This window comes from Talpa occidentalis, unplaced genomic scaffold, assembly GCF_014898055.3.
Source record: "Talpa occidentalis isolate TD23 unplaced genomic scaffold, MPIMG_talOcc4v2.1 talOcc4.5, whole genome shotgun sequence".
NCBI lineage: Eukaryota > Metazoa > Chordata > Mammalia > Eulipotyphla > Talpidae > Talpa > Talpa occidentalis.
In genome coordinates, this window is record NW_023604861.1 from 99694132 (window position 1) to 99716495 (window position 22364).

The window sequence follows — 22364 nt, forward strand, 5'->3', positions numbered from 1 at the left end:
AAAGAAAATTTAAAAAAAAATTTTTTTCAGGTGGTTCTTGGCTGTCCATAGAAATAACTTTACTTTTTGTATGTTTATCTTGCACCTTGACATCTTAGTGAACTTGTTATTACTAGTAGCTTTGGGGTGGTTTCCCTAGGGTTTTCCACATATAGGGTTACATCATTTATGAATAGAGAGAGTAAGGCCTCCCTGGTGGCGCAAGGTGTTAAGCGCTGCACTGTGAAGCAATCCGCAGCCTCTGCAGCATGAGTTTGATCCCCGGCCGGCCAGGGAACAACCCACATGGCGAAGTAGACCTCTCCTGTTTTGCCCGCTGCTCCCCTCAGCAGGGTATTTCAGTCAGTCTGCCTGTTCTGTTCCCCACTCTGTCTCTGGTGAATCCTCTCACCACCCCATCTCTGGCCTATACCCCAGCTCTTGTATGCATAAATAAATAAATCTTTAAAAAAATGAATAGAGTATGTGTCTTTATAATCTGGATGCTTCTGAATTTTCCTTGCCTGATTATACTGGCTAGAACCTCAACTACAACATTGAATTCACGTGGCAAAATTGCCTTGCCTGCTTTCCAAGTTTTAGTGGAAATCATCCAGACTTTCACTATTGAGTATCACGTTTATTATAGACTTTTCATAAATGTCTTTCATCAATTTGAGGAAGTCTTCTATTTCTAGTTTTGTGGAATTTTTATCATGGAAGGATTTGGATTTTGTCAAATCCTCTATTTTCATGCATTAAAATAATTGGTATTTTTTATAATTTCTAATTCTCTATGGAAAACAAGTCCCTTGACATTCATTTCAAGAGTATTTACCTTTACCTTGTGGACTATGGTTATATTTCTGATTTAAAGTATATGTATGTGATTGTTCCTACATCTGGGTCATCTCAGTATTATGATCTGTTGACTACCTTTTACCTTAAGAATTGGTCATATTTTCTTGCCCTTTTGTATGTGGCATTTTTGATTGTATAATGGACATATTGAATATTATGTTTTAAGATTCTGGGTCCCATTTAAATTCTCTGGAAAAGATTGAGGATTTTTGTTCTGTTTTGTTGTGATGAAAGTTAACTAGCTTAGCAAATTCTCTCTTTCATACAGGCAATACTATAGAGTGAATATAGAGTATGTATTTGTTCTGTCATACTTTCATGGTGTGATCTTAGTTAATACCACACTATATTGTGTCTGTGATTTTTCACTGTCTGCATTGAATTTTTCTATCATTATTAATATTTTTATCTTTTTTAGCAACATAAACCTCAAGGAAACACACCAAAGAGAATTAAACCAAAAAAACTGGATCCCCTGAAAGGCCAGAAAGTTATTGCAAGATGTGATGAAAATGGCTTTTATTTTCCAGGTAGATATTTTATTTTGTAAGATTCCTTTGTTAAATATATAATATTGGGGATCGAAACTTTTTACATGGTGCTTTCTTTAGAACATTGACATTTTATGAGTTGTACTAAGGTGTTCCACTTCTAAAATGAAATGATGTGGGGTTTCTCCCCATATTTGTTAGGGAGAGAACCTGAAAAATATGTCAGTCTCTCCTCTGTTTAGTAAATAAATTTTTACTACAAATCTATCATGTTCTGTATATAATTTCCTTAAAGTACTGCTCTAGTATAATGAACAAACAGATAAAAAATAATGTCCTTGTGGACCTTACATCCTAGAGAGGGAAACAGATAAGCAACCAAATAACTAAAATATGTAGTATGTCAGGTACGGTGGGTTGAGAATGTCAAAGCGAAGGTTGGATTCTAAATGTAGTGGTTGTCAATGATAAACTTCCCGGGGGGTGACATTATGAGTAAGGAGTTAAAAGGCAAAGGGGCAAACCTTACATTAGCTGGAGGAACAATTCTAAGCAGATGAACAGCAGTATGAAGACCTGGGACTGGAGGGCACATAGCATATAAGAGGCAGCGACCAGTGTGGTTAGACCTGAGAGATTTGCCCAGGATTTTCTGGGGCCTATGATCCTGATGGGATTAGGAAAATGAAGTACCATAAGAGCTTCCTGCATAGTGAAGATATTATAAATATTGTGTATGGAGATCTAGAGGTGAAGAAGAACACTTCACAAAGTGTGAAAAAACAAAACATTATGGTTGGAACCTGGAATGCAAAGAAAGGGTAGAAGACTTCAAACTATACTACAAAGCCATAATCATCAAAACTGCATGGTATTGGAACAAGAACAGACATACAGACCAATGGAATCGAATAGAAAATCCAGAAATAAACCCACAGATTTATGGTCAACTAATCTTTGACAAAGGAGCAAAGACTATGCATTGGAGCAAAGAAAGTTTGTTCAATAAATGGTGCTGGGAAAACTGGGTCGCTACATGCAAAAGAATGAAGCTTGACCACTACCTCACACCATACACAAAAATCAACTCAAAATGGATTAAAGAACTAGACATAAGACCTGAAACCATAAAATACATAGAAGGAAATATAGGCGAAACACTACGGGATTTGCACATCAAAGACATCTTTACAGACACATCACCCAAAGCAGTGATAGTGAAGGCAAAGATCAACAGCTGGGACTACATCAAATTAAAGAGCTTCTGCACAGCAAAAGAGACAATAACAAAAACAAAGAGAAACCCCACCAACTGGGAGAACATTTTTGCACCCAACACTAATGATAAAGGACTGATCACAAAAATCTGCAAAGAGCTGATGAGACTCAGCAACAACAAAGAAAATAATCCAGTCAAAAAATGGGCAGAAGAGCTAAAAAGAAACTTCTCTGAAGAGGAAATGCAAATGGCCAACAGACATATGAAAAAATGTTCAACATCACTTGTAATCAGGGAAATGCAAATCAAAACTACCATGAGAGGGCCTCCCCGGTGGCGCAGCGGTTGAGCGCTGGATTGCGAACCTGCCCGCGGCCTCTGCGGCGCCGGTTCGATCCCCGGCTGCTCCCCCGCCAACGGAGGAGGGTCCTGCATGGCGCGCAGACCTCTCCTGCCGCCCGCTGCTCCCCTCAGCAGTGTACTTCGGTCCTTCTGCCTGCTCTGCTCCCCGCTCTGGCTCTGGTGAATTCTCTCACCCTCCCGCGCTTCTGACTGTACCCAGTGCATGTATAAACAAACAAACAGATAAATAAATAAAAATAAAAAAAAAAAAAAAAAAAAAAAAAACTACCATGAGATACCATCTCACACCAGTGAGAATGGCACATATTAAAAAAACTAGCAACAACAAATGTTGGCGAGGATGTGGAGAAAAAGGAACTCTTGTGCACTGTTGGTGGGAGTGCAAACTGGTCCAACCACTATGGAGAGCTGTGTGGAGATTTCTGGACCTACTAAACATAGAGCTTCCATATGATCCAGCAATTCCACTCCTAGGTATTTACCCAAAGGACACAGAAACATCAATTCCAAAGAGCACCTGCACTCCTATGTTTATAGCAGCACTGTTTACAATAGCTAAGCTTTGGAAACAACCCAAATGCCCAAAAATAGATGACTGGATCAAGAAGATGTGGTACATATATACCATGGAATATTACTCAGCATTCAAAAAAGATAAACACATGCAATTTGCAGCAACATGGATGGCACTGGAAGGGATCATGCTCAGCGAAATAAGCCAAAAAGAAAAAGAAAAATACCGGATGCTCTCACTCATAGCAGGAATCTAGAAAACTTAAATAAGGGACCAGGAAAATGAATATAAGAAAGTGAAAATCAAAATCAACAAAAAAACTATGAACCAGAGACACTTTTTGGGGGGTGGGGGGGCGGGAGGGGAAGGATTGGGGTCAGAATGGGGCGTTTGCAATTGTATGGGGGAATATAAAAATAAAATTTAATATTTAAAAAAAAAAAAAAAATCTATGGAGAAAGGTAAATCCTGAATTAAACATAAACATACAAGAAAAAGACCATGAAAAAAAAAAAAAAAGAAATTTAACAGAATCCACTGAAAATTTGTTTTGATATTTAAATTTCTGTTAATATGATTGCCATGAATAGCTTTCCCAAAATTGTAAATTATATTTTCTACAACTAATATTCTCTAAGGATTTCCCCCTTACTCTGTAATAAAAGAATATGGTTCTCATATCAAAAAAAAAAAAAAAAAAAAAAAAAAGAAAATAATAAAGCTCTTTAGAGAGGTAAGTAGGGGGCTGTTCACACAGGGCAATGTTAAAGTTTGGACTTTATTGGAGAGGCCACATTTAAAACAGAGAGCAACATAGTCACATGAAGTTTTAAAAAGATCCCTCGTTGCCGTGTGAAAAGTGGATATGGACTGGTGTAGGATGTCACTGTATTGAGACATTTATGGTCCCTGACCTAGACCAAGATGGTGGTGTTGACAGGAAGATAATGAGATGTGTCTGGGACAAGATGCACTGCAGGTACACTATTTCTGTGTTACTATCTCAAAAATCTCTACATTTAATCAGATTTCCTCTCAAGACACTTAGCCCTATTTCCATTTGTTTCTGGTTACTGACATTATCAGAGAAGCAGTTGGAGATATGGGTCTAAGTTCTGGAGAAGAAACCTATCTGGAGGTACTTTTTTGAGATAACAACACCAAAACCATCATTGAAATCATGGGGTAGGTCTGTAGGATAAAGAGAACTTAGAGAACTCTGAGAAAGACCTCGAGGCAAAAAGATCCTACTAAAGAAACAGCCAGTCTTGCATAGGCTGTACTTATCAATTACCAGTTACAAGAATAATTTTGTTCTAGCTAAATTTAATTAAATATTCCTTTTGGATCAGAAAAAATACTTCAGCAGGTGTTTTGGTTTCCAGCATACATATGTGTAGAAATAACAAGTAGGACATTTTATTTCAAATTTGGTAGACGTGCTTTGGAGTTGACTGGCTGAATGAGAATGAAGGAGGATCCAGGCATTTGATTTAAGCTCATGGGTTAAGGCATGAAACTTTTCTTTGCCAGAGCAAGACCTGAGAATCTTCCACTTCTCTGAGACTCAGATTTGCTGGAAGATGAATTAGAGTCCTAGAGAGGGATACTAATTTGGCCTGTTGAATGGAAATGATGAAAACAATTGGATTCCATGGCTGGATTAGGGCTTGGAATCAGTTTGTTGATCAGAAAAAAAAAAAATAATAGAATGACTCAAACTTTTACTTAACACCATCCCTGTGTGATAAGTAAATGCCAAAGATCTACTGCGGCTAAGCTGGGGAGTAGAGGACTCAGGTAACACCCATGGCCACATGCAATACCTGAGATCTTGTTAGTAATAATTATTACCCTGGCTTTTTAAAAAATGTGCAATTAAAGACAGAGAGCATATGGCCCTAATAGCTGCATGGGATCTGTCTACTTGAGATTTTTTTATTTGTGGATGTGATTAAATTCAAATAAGTCAGTTGAGAGGAAACAAGCATTTGAATTTAGTCATATAATTAGAATTTTGATTAGTGGCCAGTTAGTATTGACGCAACCAAATTAAATAACAGTGCATGAGTTACTGGATGTACTTAGTTTCTACTCCCCTCCCCCTCCCGCCCTCAAGTTAATGACTCTCTTCTTCAACTGGAAATTTCAACTCTACCATCAGTTATTTTTTATAAACATAATTTCAAACTTACAGAAAGTTTGCAAGAATAATACAGAAAATTCCTATATACTCTTTATCCAGATTTACCAATTTTTAACATTTTGCCACATTTATTTGATCAATTATTTTATTTTATACCCTCTCTCTCCTTCCTCCCTCCCTTCACACATTGTTTTTTTCCTGAATTATTTGCAATTACATAACAGTATCATGTCTCTTTACTCCTTAATACATTGGCTTGTATTTTTCAAGAACAACGATATTCTCTTAATATAACCACATTAAATTTATAAAGTTCAGACATTTAGCACTAGTCTACTTCTATCTCTATATTTCAACTTTGTTAGTTGTCTCAATAATGGTTTTTATGACATGTTTTTCTCAAGAACTGGCCCAAATCCAGTATCATTTATTGTATTAAATGAACATGTGCATTCAATCTTCTTTAATCTGGAATCATTCTTCTGTCTTTCCTGTCATCTTTCATGGTATTGGCATGATTTAAGGTTAAGGTCAATTACTTTATGGAATGTTTCTCAATTTGAGTTAGATTAGATTTATGTTATATACCCCTGGCAAAATGCTACCTAAGTGATAGTGTAATGTCACAGCCCGCTCAGAGCATCCTGTCCAGAGGCACATGTTTAAATCATCTGATCACTGTGCACCACTCACCCCCCTTGTTCAAATCACCTTTATCTTTTTAATGAAAAATAGCTGGTTTTAAAATACATCCGCATAATGCAACTTTGGAGTGTTTAAACTGGAGTGTCTACTACTCCTGGCCAGGTGTACACTGCCGCTAGCTTGGCCTGGTTGTTGCTGCCATACATGGGAATCAGGGCAGGGATTTCCATAGGACTGACTCTGCTCTAGGGTGCCATATGGATGATCTAGCTGAAGAATGACCACATTGTTCAGAATGGAAGAGACAAACAGATGCCTGGCTTACCCTGATGCTGAAAGGCAAGGAGGAAAATACATTTCAGAACTTAATTCTAAGTCACTTTGTGAGAATAGGGTCACCGCTCCTATTGTTCAGTAAAAAAGGAAGCATTTCAGCAAATTCACAGTATGAAAAGTCTAGGCTACAAGATTTCTGTACTTGTTACAGGAACAAGTTACAGTGGAAAGAAAGGGGGGGTATTCCTAGGTGTGGCGATTTGGTGTCAGACAATCCCATGTTTTTACTCTTCTATTGGCCCTGTGACTGTTAAGTGTCCTCATCTTTCCTAACAGGATTTAAAACAATAAAATCCTCATAAGATTGTTATGCAGATTAAATATGATAATGTACAGCATTTTCTAAATTGGAATATGTTAACTACATACAAAGAGTTTTCTATCTTCCCATGTGAGAGCTCCTCTTAATATCTATTGTAAATATCTAAACAACTCTTGTCCTCTCTGGAGGTAGAAGGAACTATACTTTTAGTGCAAAAACTTTAATAGCATTTCAAAGAGGCAAAACCCAGCACAGTAGACTAGACAGGAAAGCTCTGAGACTAAAGGAAGGAGATGAATAGATGAGTGGGGTGACCCCAGAGTCACGGGGAGGTGGAGAAGTTGCTCCCAGCGGGAACAAAGCTAAAGCCTCTCTCTGGAGATGAAATTTAAGCTGAATAGCAGAAGTTCTTACAGTCAGAGGTAAGAAATCCAGTATCCAGCCTGAGAAATTCCTCTTTGGAGCAAAGATTGAGGGCCATTCCTGTATATTTCCCCAAATGAACCAACCTGCATTGTCTACTGAGATTATGTCTCCACTCCTTTGACCACTGTGCATGGGCAACATTTTTGCTGGAGGTCTCAGCAAGAGCACCCTTTTCCCCAGACTCAGTACATGGAAGCCCTCTGACCCAAGTTGAGTGCTCAAATCTCACCCAGAAAGTTGAATGGGGCACATGAGTGTGAGCAGAGTGGGAGTTCTCCTCAATGAGAAGTGGTTCTTCATTATTTGCATAAGAAGAATTCTTTCTAAAAAGTAGTGTAAAAGCTAGTTTTTCCTAGTTTATGGTAGAGCCTGTGTGAATAACATGTAAAGAATATTTCAAAAGCTAAATCAAATATTTTAGTCTAATAAGAAAACATACACAATGGAAAGCTGCGGTGTGTGTGTGTGTGTGTGTGTGTGTGTGTTTAAAAAAGGGTTTTCGCTGGGCCTCCCTGGTGGCGCAGTGGTTGAGCGCTGGGTTGCGAGGCTGCCTGCAGCCTCTGCAGTGCCAGTTCGATCCCCGGCTGCTCCCCAGCCACCAGGCGAGGGTCCCACATGGCGCGCAGACCTCTCCTGCCGCCCGCTGCTCCCCTCAGCAGTGTACTTCGGTCCTTCTGCCTGCTCTGCTCCCCGCTCTGGCTCTGGTGAATTCTCTCACCCTCTGGCGCTTCTGACTGTACCCAGTGTTTGTATAAATAAATAAAATAAATAAATAAAAATAAAAGGGTTTCGCTTCTTTGGCCATTTATGAGACATAGACTTAAGGAAAATTAGCAGCTGTGTTGTTGTCACGTTGAAGAACAGGGGCTCTGTGAAGGCCAGAGTGTGAGCAGGGAGGAGTCCCCAGAGCTCTCCTGTGAGAGTCCAGTGAGGACACACACATTTCTATCTCAGAGGCAGAGTCAAGTGCAGCTGTTACTGCCTAGGGACATGTCCATATTAAAACTTTCCCTTGATATTCATAATCTATTTTAATGGAAAAGTATATTCTAACTAGGATAAATGACAAGATATATGAATCTTAACAACAGGCATTTTCTTTGGTTATAACTAAAAGACAAGGACTTTTTTTGCTTTTTGTTTTTTTTCCTATTTTGGTTGTACATTTTAGGGAAGGCTTGGGGTGTGTTCAGACTAGTTACCTTTTCATTTACCTAATATTAGATGAAAAACTGAGAACGGGAGTTCATATTTCCTCTACACTTTCACAACAACATTGATTTTTCTAACTATTATAGAAGGGAATATGGCTAAAGTAAATAAATAAGGAAATCAGATGTAGGTAGTGTCCAAGAGAGGAACTTTGTTTGCAGCAACAATGCTGCTGGCAGGACGGCTGCTGGTGCCCTGGGATGGGTGAGCTTCGGCATGTTCTCTGGGCTTCCCAACTCAGCAGGTATCCAGACCAGAGATGCACTTCACACACTTTAATATGCACCATAGAGGAACCAACGTTATCTGGTGGAGAAATTGAAAGGGCATATTGACTTAAACAAGCATTCCACTATAACTTAACACAGTCAACAGGAAGGGGCAGGCCTGTGGGAGCACATGTTATTTATCTTTCCATTTTATTTTTAATTTAATTCCTTTCAGGAGTTGTGAAGAAGTGTGTGAGCCCCACCCATGCACTGGTGGCCTTTAGGTATGGAGACACAAAGGTGGTGCCTATCTCCTTCATCACGCCTGTAGGGGGTGCCATGCCCTGCCCGCTGCTCCAGGTACCTCACACAGTGATCTATTCTAGGGTCCCTTTTCACTATTCCCAGAGTTTTGGATTGGAGTGGCCACTGTTTGAGTTTTTGCTAAGCTCCTACAGAGGGTTTGCATTTGCACAGGCAGAGCCCTATGTTCCTAAAACACTTTGCTAGCAATTTCTTTGCTTATGACCCTGACCTGTTAATGCCCCAAGACTTGCTTGTGTTGGGACCTATGTCTCTTTACAGACAGATGGCAGGAAAGGGAGTTGCTAGAGCTGCTAGTGCTCTTGAAACTTTAACTGCAAAAGAGTATATTAAAGCGAATTTAATAGCAAGGGCAGAGGTTGTGCCATCCTTGACATTGCAGTTAGTTAATATTTGTCCTCAATGCCATAATGCTTTTGCTCCTGAATGTGCATTCCATGGGTAAGCTGAGCAATATATATGCTGATAAATTCACAAAAGCCATGCTGTTGTTTTTGGCTCATCGTCCTGCCCAATCCTCATCCCCACACTAAAGCCAAGACGGAAGAGAGAGCCCCTCCAAACTCCACTGCTGCTGTTTTTTGCATAGAGTGAACCATTAGGAAAGCTCCCTAGAATCACTCACAGGATGTCACCCTGGTTGTTCCAGCCCTACTGGCCAGACCAAAGCACACACAACACACATTTCCCTCAACACAGACCCTCTGTATCTGACAAATGCCCAGCAGCCTGTCAGTGCCCCTTCTCAAGCTTTTCTTTCTGCCCGTTGCTCTCTCTTTGAATGCTCACCCATGGATTCCAGGTGTGTGCTTTGGAGTAACATTAAACAAACCTGCCCCTTTATCTGTGACAGCCCTTCATCTGCATGAGGACACTTGGTCTACATGTGAAACACTCCAAGTTCCTTCAAATAGACTTTTCAGGAAATGCTTTTCAGACCCCTCACCAATTGCTGACTGTTCCTAGGCCCTTTGTCAGTGAAGAAGTTTTGCTAAAAGAGGGAATTTCCAGACTGATCACAAAACTCTAGGTGTGACCCACAAGCTCAGAGAATTTTAAAACCATTGACACTTTCTTAACCAAGAAAAATATGCATATGGATTTTAGCATCAGTATGTGCTACCTTGGGGTATTTCAAAACATGCTTATATTAATATTGTCATAGATCTATATGCAAAATATTTTCTGTGAAATATTTTCTCACCCACAGGTTGGAGATTATGTGTTTGCCAAAATTGTGATACCCAATGGATTTGACTTCTACGTCCCTGCCATAGTTATAGCACTTCCAAATCAGGAGGTGGCTGAAGATAAATTCTATACAGTTTTGAAATGTAACAACCGGAGAGTGAGTAGACTTTCTTTTAGAAAAGGAGTTTCTTGCTAGTTAGATAATGACTTATTTTGCCCCTAGACTTTCTTCTGGGTAATGCTTTGCTCTCTCCTGGCACTGTCAGATGTCTTGGAAGGATGATTTGCCTACCTCTATCTATTCCCCCTACACATCCACTCCCTAGAATTTGGATTCTACCCACACTGCAATGTAAGGTCTGCCCTTACTAAAGTTCGACGGCCTCTTAACTCCTCCATCTACTGTTTTTTTGGGCCTTCATTCCTCATTTGGCGACTGGGGAGGCTCACTCACACCTACTTTGTCAATGTTCTCCCAGGTTCTTACAACACCACCTTCTTGCTTCAGGCTGCTTCTGCCTGTTTTCCTCCCAGTCCTCTGTATTTCCTAAAAGCTTTAGAAAGAAATTTTCATCAGTTACAAATCTGATGACGTCACCTTGTCTCTGCGATCACATGCACATCTCATCAACCTCAAGGAAAAGCCCAGGGTTACCCCAGTCGGCCAGTCTACCCTGAGAACTGGAATTTCAACCCCAAGAAATGGTCCTTGCTTCCCGAACACAGCGGGGGTTTCTAAGCCCCTGAGTTTTAATTCTTCCTTGTTCTCCCTCCATCTTCTTTCTATGAACATTTCTGTGATAGAAAAGAAAGACTATCCAATTGTGATTTCCTGCTGCGATCCCTGGGGATTCTCCTGAACCCCCCCACCCTACAGGTTTCCTCACCAATTTCCCAAATCCTTTAAAGGAAAGACTGTAACCTATTCATCTTTGTACCCCAGTACAAACCCTGATATACGGAGAAGGCTCTCATAGTTGCTTTTCAAATTACGTATATAAACCTCATTTCTAATGGAAATAAGGTCTGATGGGCCACTTAATATGCCTGGAAAATAGACTGGTGAGCAAAAATCAACAACCAACAAAATAATCACAACTAACTTGAATACGTATTTACTACATGTCTCAAGTACTCAGCCAAATGTTTTACCCATAGTGAACAATTGAGTGCTCCTCACAGAACACTGTGAGGTAGGTACTGTTACCATCTGCATTTTCAGAGAAGAAAACTGAAGCAGAAGGTTAAGTCACACATAGGTAAACAGTAGAACAGGACTTTCCCTTAGGCAATCTAGCTTCATGACCTGCATGCTAAACTTGTGTGCCCCACTGTCTAGCATACAGAATAAAAATATCCAGTCAATTCTTAACTGAAGCAGAAGGTATATCCATCAGAGAGAGTGGTCACGGTAAATGAATTTCAGGATTAAGAGCAAAGAGGGAAGACCATCAGAGCCAGCGGTTCTGGGAGCATTGTAGCCAACATCCTGATACAAAAATAGGGAAAAGGGTGCCTTCTCATTAACCCAGGAGAATTCTCTGAGAGAATTGGACTTTCTGGAGCTGTGTTGATGAAAATAAAGCATCTGTCTAGAAGGGCAACAGGTAGGAAAGCATTTCTGGCAGGTGCTGCTGTTCTGGGAATTCTACCAGGCAAGTGAGGAGAAAGCAAATCAAGGGACATTGGAGGGATGTCTCTGGATGCAGCCTAGGGTGTGGGGAGAGACAAAACAGTTGACCCAGGATGCTGAGAAAGAGTCTCAGAGCCCAGGAAGGACCTTGGAATTTACCCACAGAGCAGCAGGGACCAGGAACCAGAGTGACATGGGCTGGGATGGACACTGAAGATAGTCTGGTAGAGAGTCTCATAGACTCATGGGATTGAAGCAAGGGCTGATAGAGCACATAAGTCCAGGGGAGAGCTGGCTAAGGCTAAAGTAAAGGTAGAAAAGAAAGTGGTTGCATGCATTGTGTACACACATGTGCATCTCATATGGCTGGACTTGGCAAACTCTCCAGGTTATGGGGACATGACAGTAGACTTAGTGATGATTGTTTTCAGCATATAATTACCAAGCTGGGCTCTGTATTTAAATTGCAGTCTCAAGTATCACCCTGAATAGGATAACTGCTAGGAGCTATTCTAATGGACTGTGCTAGAATAAAATTATATCTGAATTGTGGACACTTCTGATTTAAATTAACTGAACTCTTGATATACTATTACAGGAATTTTGCCCTCGGAGTGCGCTCATTAAGATTAGCCAAAACAAGTATGCCATCTCTTGTTCGCATATAAAGTCACCACCAATCCAGGAGGATACAAAGGTGTAAGTAGACCCAACATTTGACCTACTAAATTTATTCATATCTTTCTACCTTTAGACTGTTTTTAAGTTGGAATCCATGATCTCTAAATACTTGGTGAGAGAAGCAGAGGTAGAGAAATTCCTATTTAAAATGTAGTGCGAGATTATTATTCCTTCAACATTGCACCTCTACCTGTTGGTTGTCTATCTGGTTCTAAATCTCAAATGCAAAATTATGTTATTGATCTTCAACAATGCACTCAATCCTGTGGTGAGCCTGAAGGAATTAGACCACTTTTATTTGGAAGGATTAGAGGCTCTAAGGAAGTCTCACTATAAAGCAAAGGGTAGATCAAGCTGCAAATGAGACCAGTCTACCGTCTGCCTCTTCCCCGGTTGGGAGTGAGAGTGAGGACCTGGCCCTGGCTTACCTGTGCCCAGGTATGAGTGGGTGGGTGGTGGTTTCCAGGGACTACAACAGGATAAGCACATTTTCATATGAAGTAGTAAAATTGCCAAAAGGATTAAAGCAGTTAATAAGAAAACCCTGAGGCCTACAGAGCAAAACCCAAGTTCATGGTTGGAGTCAGGGTCATGACCTGGGAGGCGAAGGTGAATTCTGAGACAGGGTTGGGGCACAGGGTCTAGGAAGCAGCCTCCAATTTTACTTGGAGTTTGTGGATTGCTTTTGGGTACTAACCTTCATGGCCCCGATGTATTTGCCTTGTGCTTCATTAACAGAAACCATCAGACATTCTCTCCACTTTCTATCCTCTGCCTCTGGGCTTGTGGAAACCTTTATCTTTCTGTTAAAGTTCTTCCTCTCATCCAAGGTTGATCTGTCCCCCAGGCTCCAGACATGAAGTCCCATTGCCAGGTTCCTTGCTCCTTATCTCTGGATTGTTCTTTCTCCTCGCATTAGCTCCTCTCCATTGATTCCTTCACCTCAGCGAATTCCCAAGTTTGCCTCCCCAGTTTACACACAGGCACACACATACTTGTACACACAGCACTGACGAAGTGAACTTCCCTTGGTTCTGCAGTACAACTGCTCCCTACTGTCCCTTGTCCACTCTCATGCCTCCTCTTCATTCCCTAAGCTTTGGGTGTCCTGTTCCCTGCTCAACCTCTACAGGGACAGCTTCCCAGGTTGGTACTCAGGACCCCTCACATGTTCACACCAGTGTGCTCACTGACTATTCTTTCAGTCTTACTATTTTTTTAAAGATTTATTTATTTATGCATACAAGAGCTGGGGTACAGGCCAGAGGTATGGGGGATGAGAGGATGCACCAGAGACAGAGTGGGGAACAGAACAGGCAGATTGACTGAAATACACTGCTGAGGGGAGCAGCAAGCGAGTCAGGAGAGATCCGCTGCACCATGTGGGTCTCCTCCCCAGCTGGGGATCGAACTCATGCCACAGTGGCTGCTGAGAGCTTCATAGGTTGTGTCTTAACCCCTTGTGCCAAGAGGGAAGCCCCACAGTCTAATTATTTTAAAGATTTATTTTTATTTATTCATGCATATAAGAACTGGGGTGTAGGTCAGAGGTGCGGGGGAGTGAGAGGATTCACCAGATACAGTGGGGAGCAGAACATATGGCTCTCTTAGCTGCTGGTTATCTACTCTAACTTCTAGGGCTTCATACCACAGAAGTGTTTGTTCATCGACACCCTGGTCTCCCCACTGTAATTTCCACATTTTTTATTTTGCTCTAGCTGCCTCTGCTAGCAAAAGGCTACATTTAGTTCTCCCAAGTGGAGGTCACATGCAACCTGCTAAATTCAGGGCTTAATTTGTCTCTTTCTATAGCCAGGGCTGGCAGTGTGAGCACTCAAAATAAAGGTGTGCATTTTATTTTCTGTCTACACTGGGATTTCCTGCTGGTAGTTCATTTCTCATCAGGAGCTCTTTCACACTTAATTTATAAATGTGCCATCTCCCTTTGGTTGCTCTTTAGCCCCCCTTCACACCGCTATACCAAATAAGACCAATTCAAAAACAAAATAAGAAAGCCTAGAGCTTTCTTCATGGACTGTTGAAGAAACGTATTTAGATTCCAACTCCAACAGAACGTTATTTAACTGAATTTAGTTTTAAAATATTAAATCCACTCTCCCCATTTCCGTTTGGAGGATGGTAAAATAAAAGGTATGTGGCACCAAACCATCTCTGTTTTTCCCTCCTTGGGGCCTTCAGTCGTGTGTGAGCGAGATATATTTCCCTTTTCTGGTTCCTCACTGCAGGTGGGGCACAGGGCAAAACAGGAAGGAGAGTGTCTGAGGATGAAGGGTGTGATAGTGAGTGAATATGGCCATAGCTGATGCAAATTTTCATTTTCAAATCAAAATCTGATACCTAATGATTTTTAAGGACTTTTAGTATGGTTGACTTGCTGGATATATAATCCATTTTGCTAAATTCCAAAGATCTCATACTTAAAGGGGAGAATTTTAGTATTACCATATTTTCAATGTGACATCAAATGGGCTATTACCAGTTTCCTTTATGGTATGATGATGGCATTCTTCAACAGCATAGTTGAGATGTGTGTCTTTTTTTTTTTTTTAAATATTTATTTACTTATACAAGAACCAGGGTACAGACCAGAGGCACGGGAGGGTAAGAGAATTCACCAGAGACAGAGCAGGGAGCAGAACAGGCAGACAGACCAAACACACCGCTGAAGGGAGCAGTGAGCGAGAGAGGAGAGGTCTGCCATGCCATGTGGGTTTCTCCCCGGCCGGCCAGGAATCAAACCTGTGCTACAGGGGCTGCGGACAGCTTCACAACGTGGCACTCAACCCACTGCGCCACCAGGGAGGCCCAAGATGTATGTTTTCTAAGAGAGTGTCTTGGATGAAGGGAAATGGTTGCTCTTGCTATCTTCCCTGCGGTGGCATCTCTTTCTTTCTATATTTCATGGCACCAGGGATGTCTGAGAAAAAATATTCTCTCACCTGTCTATAATTATCTCCATTTAGGGAACACAAATACTATTTCTTTTATCTGGTCATCTAATAACTTCAAGGATCAGGAGGAATTTCCCCCCACTTGGCATCCTTCCTTCTCTCCAAGGGACTCAGAGTTTGAGCTCTTCCCTGGCTACCTCTCCTGGATCCTGCTCAGAAGGCTGTGGCCTTTGACTGCTACAGGGAAAGTATGCCTGGTTGGTTAGACACTCTGGCCGTTGGTTTTCCCCAGTGAAAGGAAGGCATTGCTCACCACCACAATCTGGGAACTGTGTGCTCCTCTGGACAGGGGACCTCTGGCAGGTCTAGGCTGAATCCACATACCTGGCTCCCTGTAACTGGCTGGAGATCCCTCCCAGCAGAACTGAAATCCATCCTAATCTTCTCTCTTGAAAATTACCTTTGGGGCTTCTCCTTAAGTGACTCACTTTAGAGAGAGTCTGATTTCTTGAAAAGAGTTAGTAACAATCAAAATGTGAGCTCAGGAAAGTCAGATTGAACTAAACATTTTCTTTGTGCTCCAGAAAGTCATTGGGCATCTGAAAGAAGCTGGTAGGCACTGAGGTCCTGAAGGCCAGGAGTGACCTTCCATTGATGAGTGGTTGTGATCCTTTGGCCTCGCAGTTATGGCTGTTTTTGAGCCTAAAGAGAGAAGACTCAAGGAGAGAAGCTTTAACCATATCCTTCCCCAGGATGTTTGTCATTTAGCTGAGTCTGTGTACAACTCCTCATTTCTACTACACAAAACTCACCTCTTCTCATTTCTCCTTGAGCAGTTTAGTAATTTTCCATCAAGCCATTTGGATTTAGGAGTATGTCCAAAGGAAATTATACTGCCCATATTATTCAAACACGTGTTCCTTTACTCAGCATAACTCACGCACATGCTATCTTCCTGATAGCAATGTTATGTCATGGACTGAAATTTCAAAATTCAGTCTGCCTCTGACATTACATTAGATGAATCACTTCCCATATTCCCATCCAGTCATCATGGGCTGCTTCCCCTTAGGAGGAGCTGTGCATGTGACATCATTAGTCCTCTATGTCTTTATTTCCCTTGCTTGCTTCTGGTCAGATTAGGAACTCCGTTACCTATTCTGGACCAAAATCCTAAAAAGCTAGCAGTTCAGCAATAAACCCTATATTGAGTGCCCTATAGCATCCAGAGGGACAAAGACCACTGTCTTTTCAGAAATCCTGCTTTGGTGCCCTAGTATTTTGGAGAGAAAACACAGCCATAGAGATTCATTAACCCTGAGCACAAGTGGTAACCACTTGGATTGCACAAGGATTTTTCTGCCCCTTCAATTTTAAAACTCAGAGGCCTCCTAAGGTATGCATTTATCACCATCAACCATCTCCAGACCTTTTTCATCATCCCCAAGCTGAAACTCTGTACTCATTTATCTTCAACATCCCATCCCCTCACCCCGCCCCCACTCCTGCCCTTATAAAACACCATTCTGGGCCTCCCTGGTGGCGCAGCGGTTGAGCGCTGGGTTGCGAAGCTGCCCGCGGCCTCTGAGGCCCGGTTCGATCCCCGGCTGCTCCCCGGCCACCGGAGGAGGGTCCCGCATGGCTCACAGACCTCTCCTGCCGCCCGCTGCTCCCCTCAGCAGTGTACTTCGGTCCTTCTGCCTGCTCTGCTCCCCGCTCTGGCTCTGGTGAATTCTCTCACCCTCCCGCGCTTCTGACTGTACCCAGTGCATGTATAAACAAAGAAACAAACAAATAAATAAATAAAACATGCCTCTATTGAAAAAAAAACAACACCATTCTGCTTTCTGTCTCTATCAATCTGGCAATTTCAGGGACCTCATATAAGTGGAGTCATATAGTATTTGTCGTTTTGTACCTGGATGGCTGTATGTCCTCAGGATTCATCCATGCTATAGCCATTGTCAGAATTTTCTTCCTTTTAAGGTTGAACAGTATTCCATTCTATGTATATACCACATTTTTTTGGTGGACACTGGATTGCTTCCACCATTGGGTTATTGTGAGTAATGCGCTCTGAAACAGATGTACAAATATCTGTTTAAACCCCTGCTTTCATTCTTGTGGGCATATACCCAGGACTAGTAGAGTTGCTGGATCATATGATAATTCTATTTTTAATATTTTGAGGAACTGCCATGCTGCTTTCCACAGCAAATGTACTATTTTACATTTTCCACCAACAATGGAATGGCTTCCAATTTCTCCACATTCTTGCCAGCACTTTGTTGTTGTTCTTGCTTATAATAACTATCCTAGAGGGTATGAACTGGTCAATTTTTTCATCTCTTTCCAGAGTTACTTCCAGAGAGTTTTTGAGACAATCATTGAAAATTAGAAAATATGATGAATCTTGAGTTGATTTGATTTCTTTAGAGATAATAAAAAATATTTTCCTACTCTTTTTATTCTTGACTTTCTAAGTGATTTGGTAAAGGCTGAGTGATCAAGGTGCCAGATTCTGATTATTGGAACAAAATAAGGTTTAACACCAGGTAGCGGTGTCATTAACTTGCCCCAGGGCCCTTAAAAGGCAAGATCCCAAAAGGGTATGTGGTGGTGGTGTGACTGGAGTGAGGTCATGGTGTTCCATGATGCTTCCTTTGAAGGGCAACACATCTGGATAAATTATGCAGATATTTGTATTTTTTCATACCCCTTCACTAACATTTTCCCGTCTTGCCTACCCCTCAGTCCCTAGCAACTACCATTTACTACTCTGTGTCTATGAGTTTGATTTTTTTTAGATTCCACATAGGATATTGTACAATGTTTTCTTTTCTCTATGTGATTCTATGTGACTTATTTTACTTAATACCCTCAAGGTCCATCCATGTTGTCACAATGTCAGAATTTCCTATTTTCTTACAGCTAAATAATATTCCCTTCTCTCTCTCTCTCTCTCTCTCTCTCTCTCTCTCTCTCTCTCTCTCTCTCTCTCTCTCTCTGTGTGTGTGTGTGTGTGTATGTGTGTGTGTTGTTCATTTTCTTCACCCTTTTCCTTTTTTTTTAAATTTTATTTTATTTTTTTAATTTAAATTTTATTTTTATATTCCCCATACAATTACAACCCCCTTATTTTTACCCCAATCCCTCCTTTCCCTGCCCCCCACCCCCACAGAGTGCCTCTGGTTCATAGTTTTTTGTTGATTTTGATATTTTCTTTCATATAGTTATTCTTTTTCCTGGTCCCTTATTTAAGTTTTCTAGATTCCTGCTATGAGTGAGACCATCTGGTATTTTTCTTTTTCTTTCTGGCTTATTTCGCTGAGCTGATCCCATCAGCGCCATCCATGTTGCTGCAAATTGCATGTGTTTATCTTTTTTGAATGCTGAGTAATATTCCATGGTGTATATGTACCACATCTTCTTGATCCAGTCATCTATTTTTGGGCATTTGGGTTGTTTCCAAAGCCTAGCTAATGTAAATAGTGTTGCTATAAACATAGGGGTGCAGGTGCTCTTTGGAATTGATGTTTCTGTGACCTTTGGGTAAATACCTAGGAGTGGAATTGCTGGATCATATGGGAGCTCTATCTTTAATAGGTTGAGGAATCTCCACACAGCTCTCCATAGTGGCTGGACCAGTTTGCACTCCCACCAGCAGTGCAGGAAGAGTTCCTTTTTCTCCACAACCTCGCCAACATTTGTTGCTAGTTTTTTTAATATGTGCCATTCTCACTGGTGTAAGATGATATCTCATTGTAGTTTTGATTTGCCTTTCCCTGATTGCAAGTGATGTTGAACATTTTTTCATATGTCTGTTGGCCATTTGTATTTCCTCTTTGGACAAGTTTCTTTTTATCTCTTCTGCCCATTTTTTGACTGGATTATTTTCTTTGTTTTTGTTGAGTCTCATCAGCGCTTTGTAGATTTTTGTGATCAGTCCTTTATCTTTAGTGTTGTGTGCAAAAATGTTCTCCCAGTTGGTGGGGTTTCTCTTTGTTTTTGTTATTGTCTCTTTTGCTGTGCAGAAGCTCTTTAATTTGATGTAGTCCCAGCTGTTGATCTTTGCCTTCACTATCACTGTTTTGGGTGATGTGTCTGTAAAGATGTCTTTGATGTGCGTACCATGTAGTGTTTTGCCTATATTTCCTTCTATATATTTTATGGTTTCAGGTCTTATGTCTAGTTCTTTAATCCATTTTTGAGTTGGCTTTTGCGCATGGTGTGAGATAGTAGTCAAGCTTCATTCTTTTGCATGTAGCAACCCAGTTTTCCCAGCACCATTTATTGAACAAACTTTCTTTGCTCCAATGCATATCCTTTGCTCCTTTGTCAAAGATTAGTTGACCATAAATCTGTGGGTTTATTTCTGGGTTTTCTATTCAGTTCCATTGGTCCGTGTGTCTGTTCTGGTTCTAATACCATGCAGTTTAGAATATTATGCCTTTGTAGTATAGTTTGAAATCTGAGCGTGTGATGCCTCCATTCCCTTCTTTTTTTTTTCAGGAGAGTTTTGGCTATTTGGGGTTTTTTGTGGCTCCATATGAATTTCATCAATATTTTTCCTATTTCTTTGAAGAATGACATTGAAATTTTACTTGGAATAGCATCGAATCTGTATATTGCTTTTGGTAGGATGGCCTTTTTGATAATGTTAATTCTTCCGATCCATGAGCAGGAAATGTCTTTCCATTTCTTTGTGTCTACTTCTATTTCTTTTAACAGTGTTTTATAATTTTCTTTGTATAGGTCCTTTACTTCTTTTGTTAGGTTTATTCCCAAGTATTTGATTTTTTTTGTTTCAATAATAAAAGGAATGGTTTTCTTGATTTCTTCTTCTTCAGATTTATTGTTTGTGCAGAGGAAGGCTACTGATTTTTGTGCATTGATTTTGTAACCTGCCACTTTAGTAAACTGATTGATTAGTTGAATTAGTTTTTCTGTGGAGTTTTTGGGGTTATCATATTGTCTGCAAATAGTGATAGTTTGACTTCTTCCTTGCCTATTTGGATTCCTTGTATGTCTTTCTCTTGTCTTATTGCTCTGGCTAGGACTTCCAGTGTTATGTTGAAAAGCAGTGTTCACCCTTTTCCTTTATCTGCTTAGCCTTGATGGACATTTAGGTTGTTTCCATGTCAACACTATTGTGAATAATGCTGCAAAAAACGGGTGCAGATATCTCTTCAAAATAGTAATTTTGTTTTGTGTGTATATATATGTATATATATACATGTATATACATACATACACACAAAAAATACTATTTTTACTATATATTACTATATATAATAATATAATATAGTATTTAATATATAGTAATATAAATTACTATCTATTACTATATATATAGCTCAGCACATTTTTCTGATGGTACATCTTATAGTAATTAGAGAAACCCAAGGGTGTAGAAGAGTCTCTATTGTACAAGCTCTAGCTCAGCAGATCAGGAAGGAATTAGTCTGTAATGTAACCAAGCTAATCATCCTGGGTGGACTGGACTTAGTGCTGAGGCCGATTTGGTCAAGACAGGGTCCAAATGGTTAGATTCTTGTTGCCATGTGAGATTCTTAGGCACCATAGGCCTTTGGAAATGAACTATGTGAAATAAAACCCACCCAAATTATCAGGGCTCACAAGACCCCTGAGATTCCGTTACATGAGAAGAAAGACAATAGACAAAATGCTGAGAAAAACCAATGGAAGTAGCTTAGACATAGGCGGTAGCAGCCAGCGAGTCAAGAGTAACTCTCATCTCTCTCTCTCTTTCTCTCTTTCTCTCTCTCTAGGGGGGACACAGATAAAAAGGACTCTACTTTCCTAATATGGCCACTCAAAGAAGTCGACACTGGGGATTTACGAGAGCAGAAAGAAGAGAACCATAGAAGAAAGAAAAAGAAACCTGCCAAGAGGATACCTCTCCAGGAGAGGTTGTCCTCAGACTCGGATGGCCCTTCCCATGACACTAGGTCCCAACAGTCCTACACCAAGAGACCCACAAAGCACAAGGTGGGGAGGGGACAACATAATTTACCTCTGGAACCCCCTGAAATATCTCTCAAGAATAGTGAACATGATCTTGCTCCCAAGTTTCCAGGCCAGTTTAGGTCCCAGTACAACAGAAACTCTAACACCCTTAAATAATGCTGATATCCACTTCCTCAGAGAAGATCCTCAGCCAGGGCTACAGGAGTGGGTCAGCCTTGACATCACTGCCACACCTCCACCTCCAGAAGCCCCGCCCTGCCCTTGTAGAGTCACCCACAGCAGCAAAGGATTGAGGACCGTGGATGAGAAAGCTTAAAGCAGCCTAGTGGCAACTATATCTAAGAAAGCCAGCGTACCTCCAAGGCTGACCAGACCTCAGCTGCTCGACTCTATGGAACTAGCCCCTCTGCTGAGGTAAGGTCACCCTTCATCCCACCCACATCTCTGTTTGTAAAAAAAGGTAGACTTCTTGGTCATCTCCCTTCTGGATCTCCACATGTTGAAATTTATGGTTCTGGCTTTCTTCTGACATAACAGCACTCTGATCACGCTGTGATTTTCTCTGTCCTCACAAAATTGTACTCACTTTTCTGGTAACTTTCCATACCCAGAAGTTTAATCTGACAAATTACTGTTGTAAGATTTTGGGGATTTTTTTTTTTTTTTGAAGACAGGGTACTATAATCCAAGAAGTCTTGTTTTAAAGTGATTATTTCATATGAAGTTGGGATTTTATCTTTTAATGTTAGGGCTGAAATTAAACCCTAGTAGCTAGTCCTGAGATCTACAAAATTGGACATTCCTAATTTTATTATCTTCTGGTCATTTTTATTGAGCCCTGCCTAATTATCTTTGTCTATAGTCTGTTGTAGGTACCTCTAATTGAGCATGGAACCAGAATAAAAAGCCTTACATTGGAAACATTTCAAAACTACTGGGTTCTTTGTTCCTGCTTTCTTTGAACACATT

General features: G+C 40.7%; 1 protein-coding gene across 1 annotated transcript in view; it reads left to right on the forward strand.

Moving 5' to 3' along the window:
• The window catches only part of VWA3B (von Willebrand factor A domain containing 3B), a 155482-nt gene extending 133118 nt beyond the window's left edge, over positions 1 to 22364 (forward strand). Inside the window, 7 exon segments of the mRNA XM_037527901.2 lie at positions 1259 to 1370; positions 8899 to 9023; positions 10198 to 10335; positions 12410 to 12510; positions 21197 to 21549; positions 21551 to 21809; positions 22258 to 22364. Coding sequence (XP_037383798.2) covers positions 1259 to 1370; positions 8899 to 9023; positions 10198 to 10335; positions 12410 to 12510; positions 21197 to 21549; positions 21551 to 21711 — 990 coding nt within the window. The 3' untranslated portion in view covers positions 21712 to 21809; positions 22258 to 22364.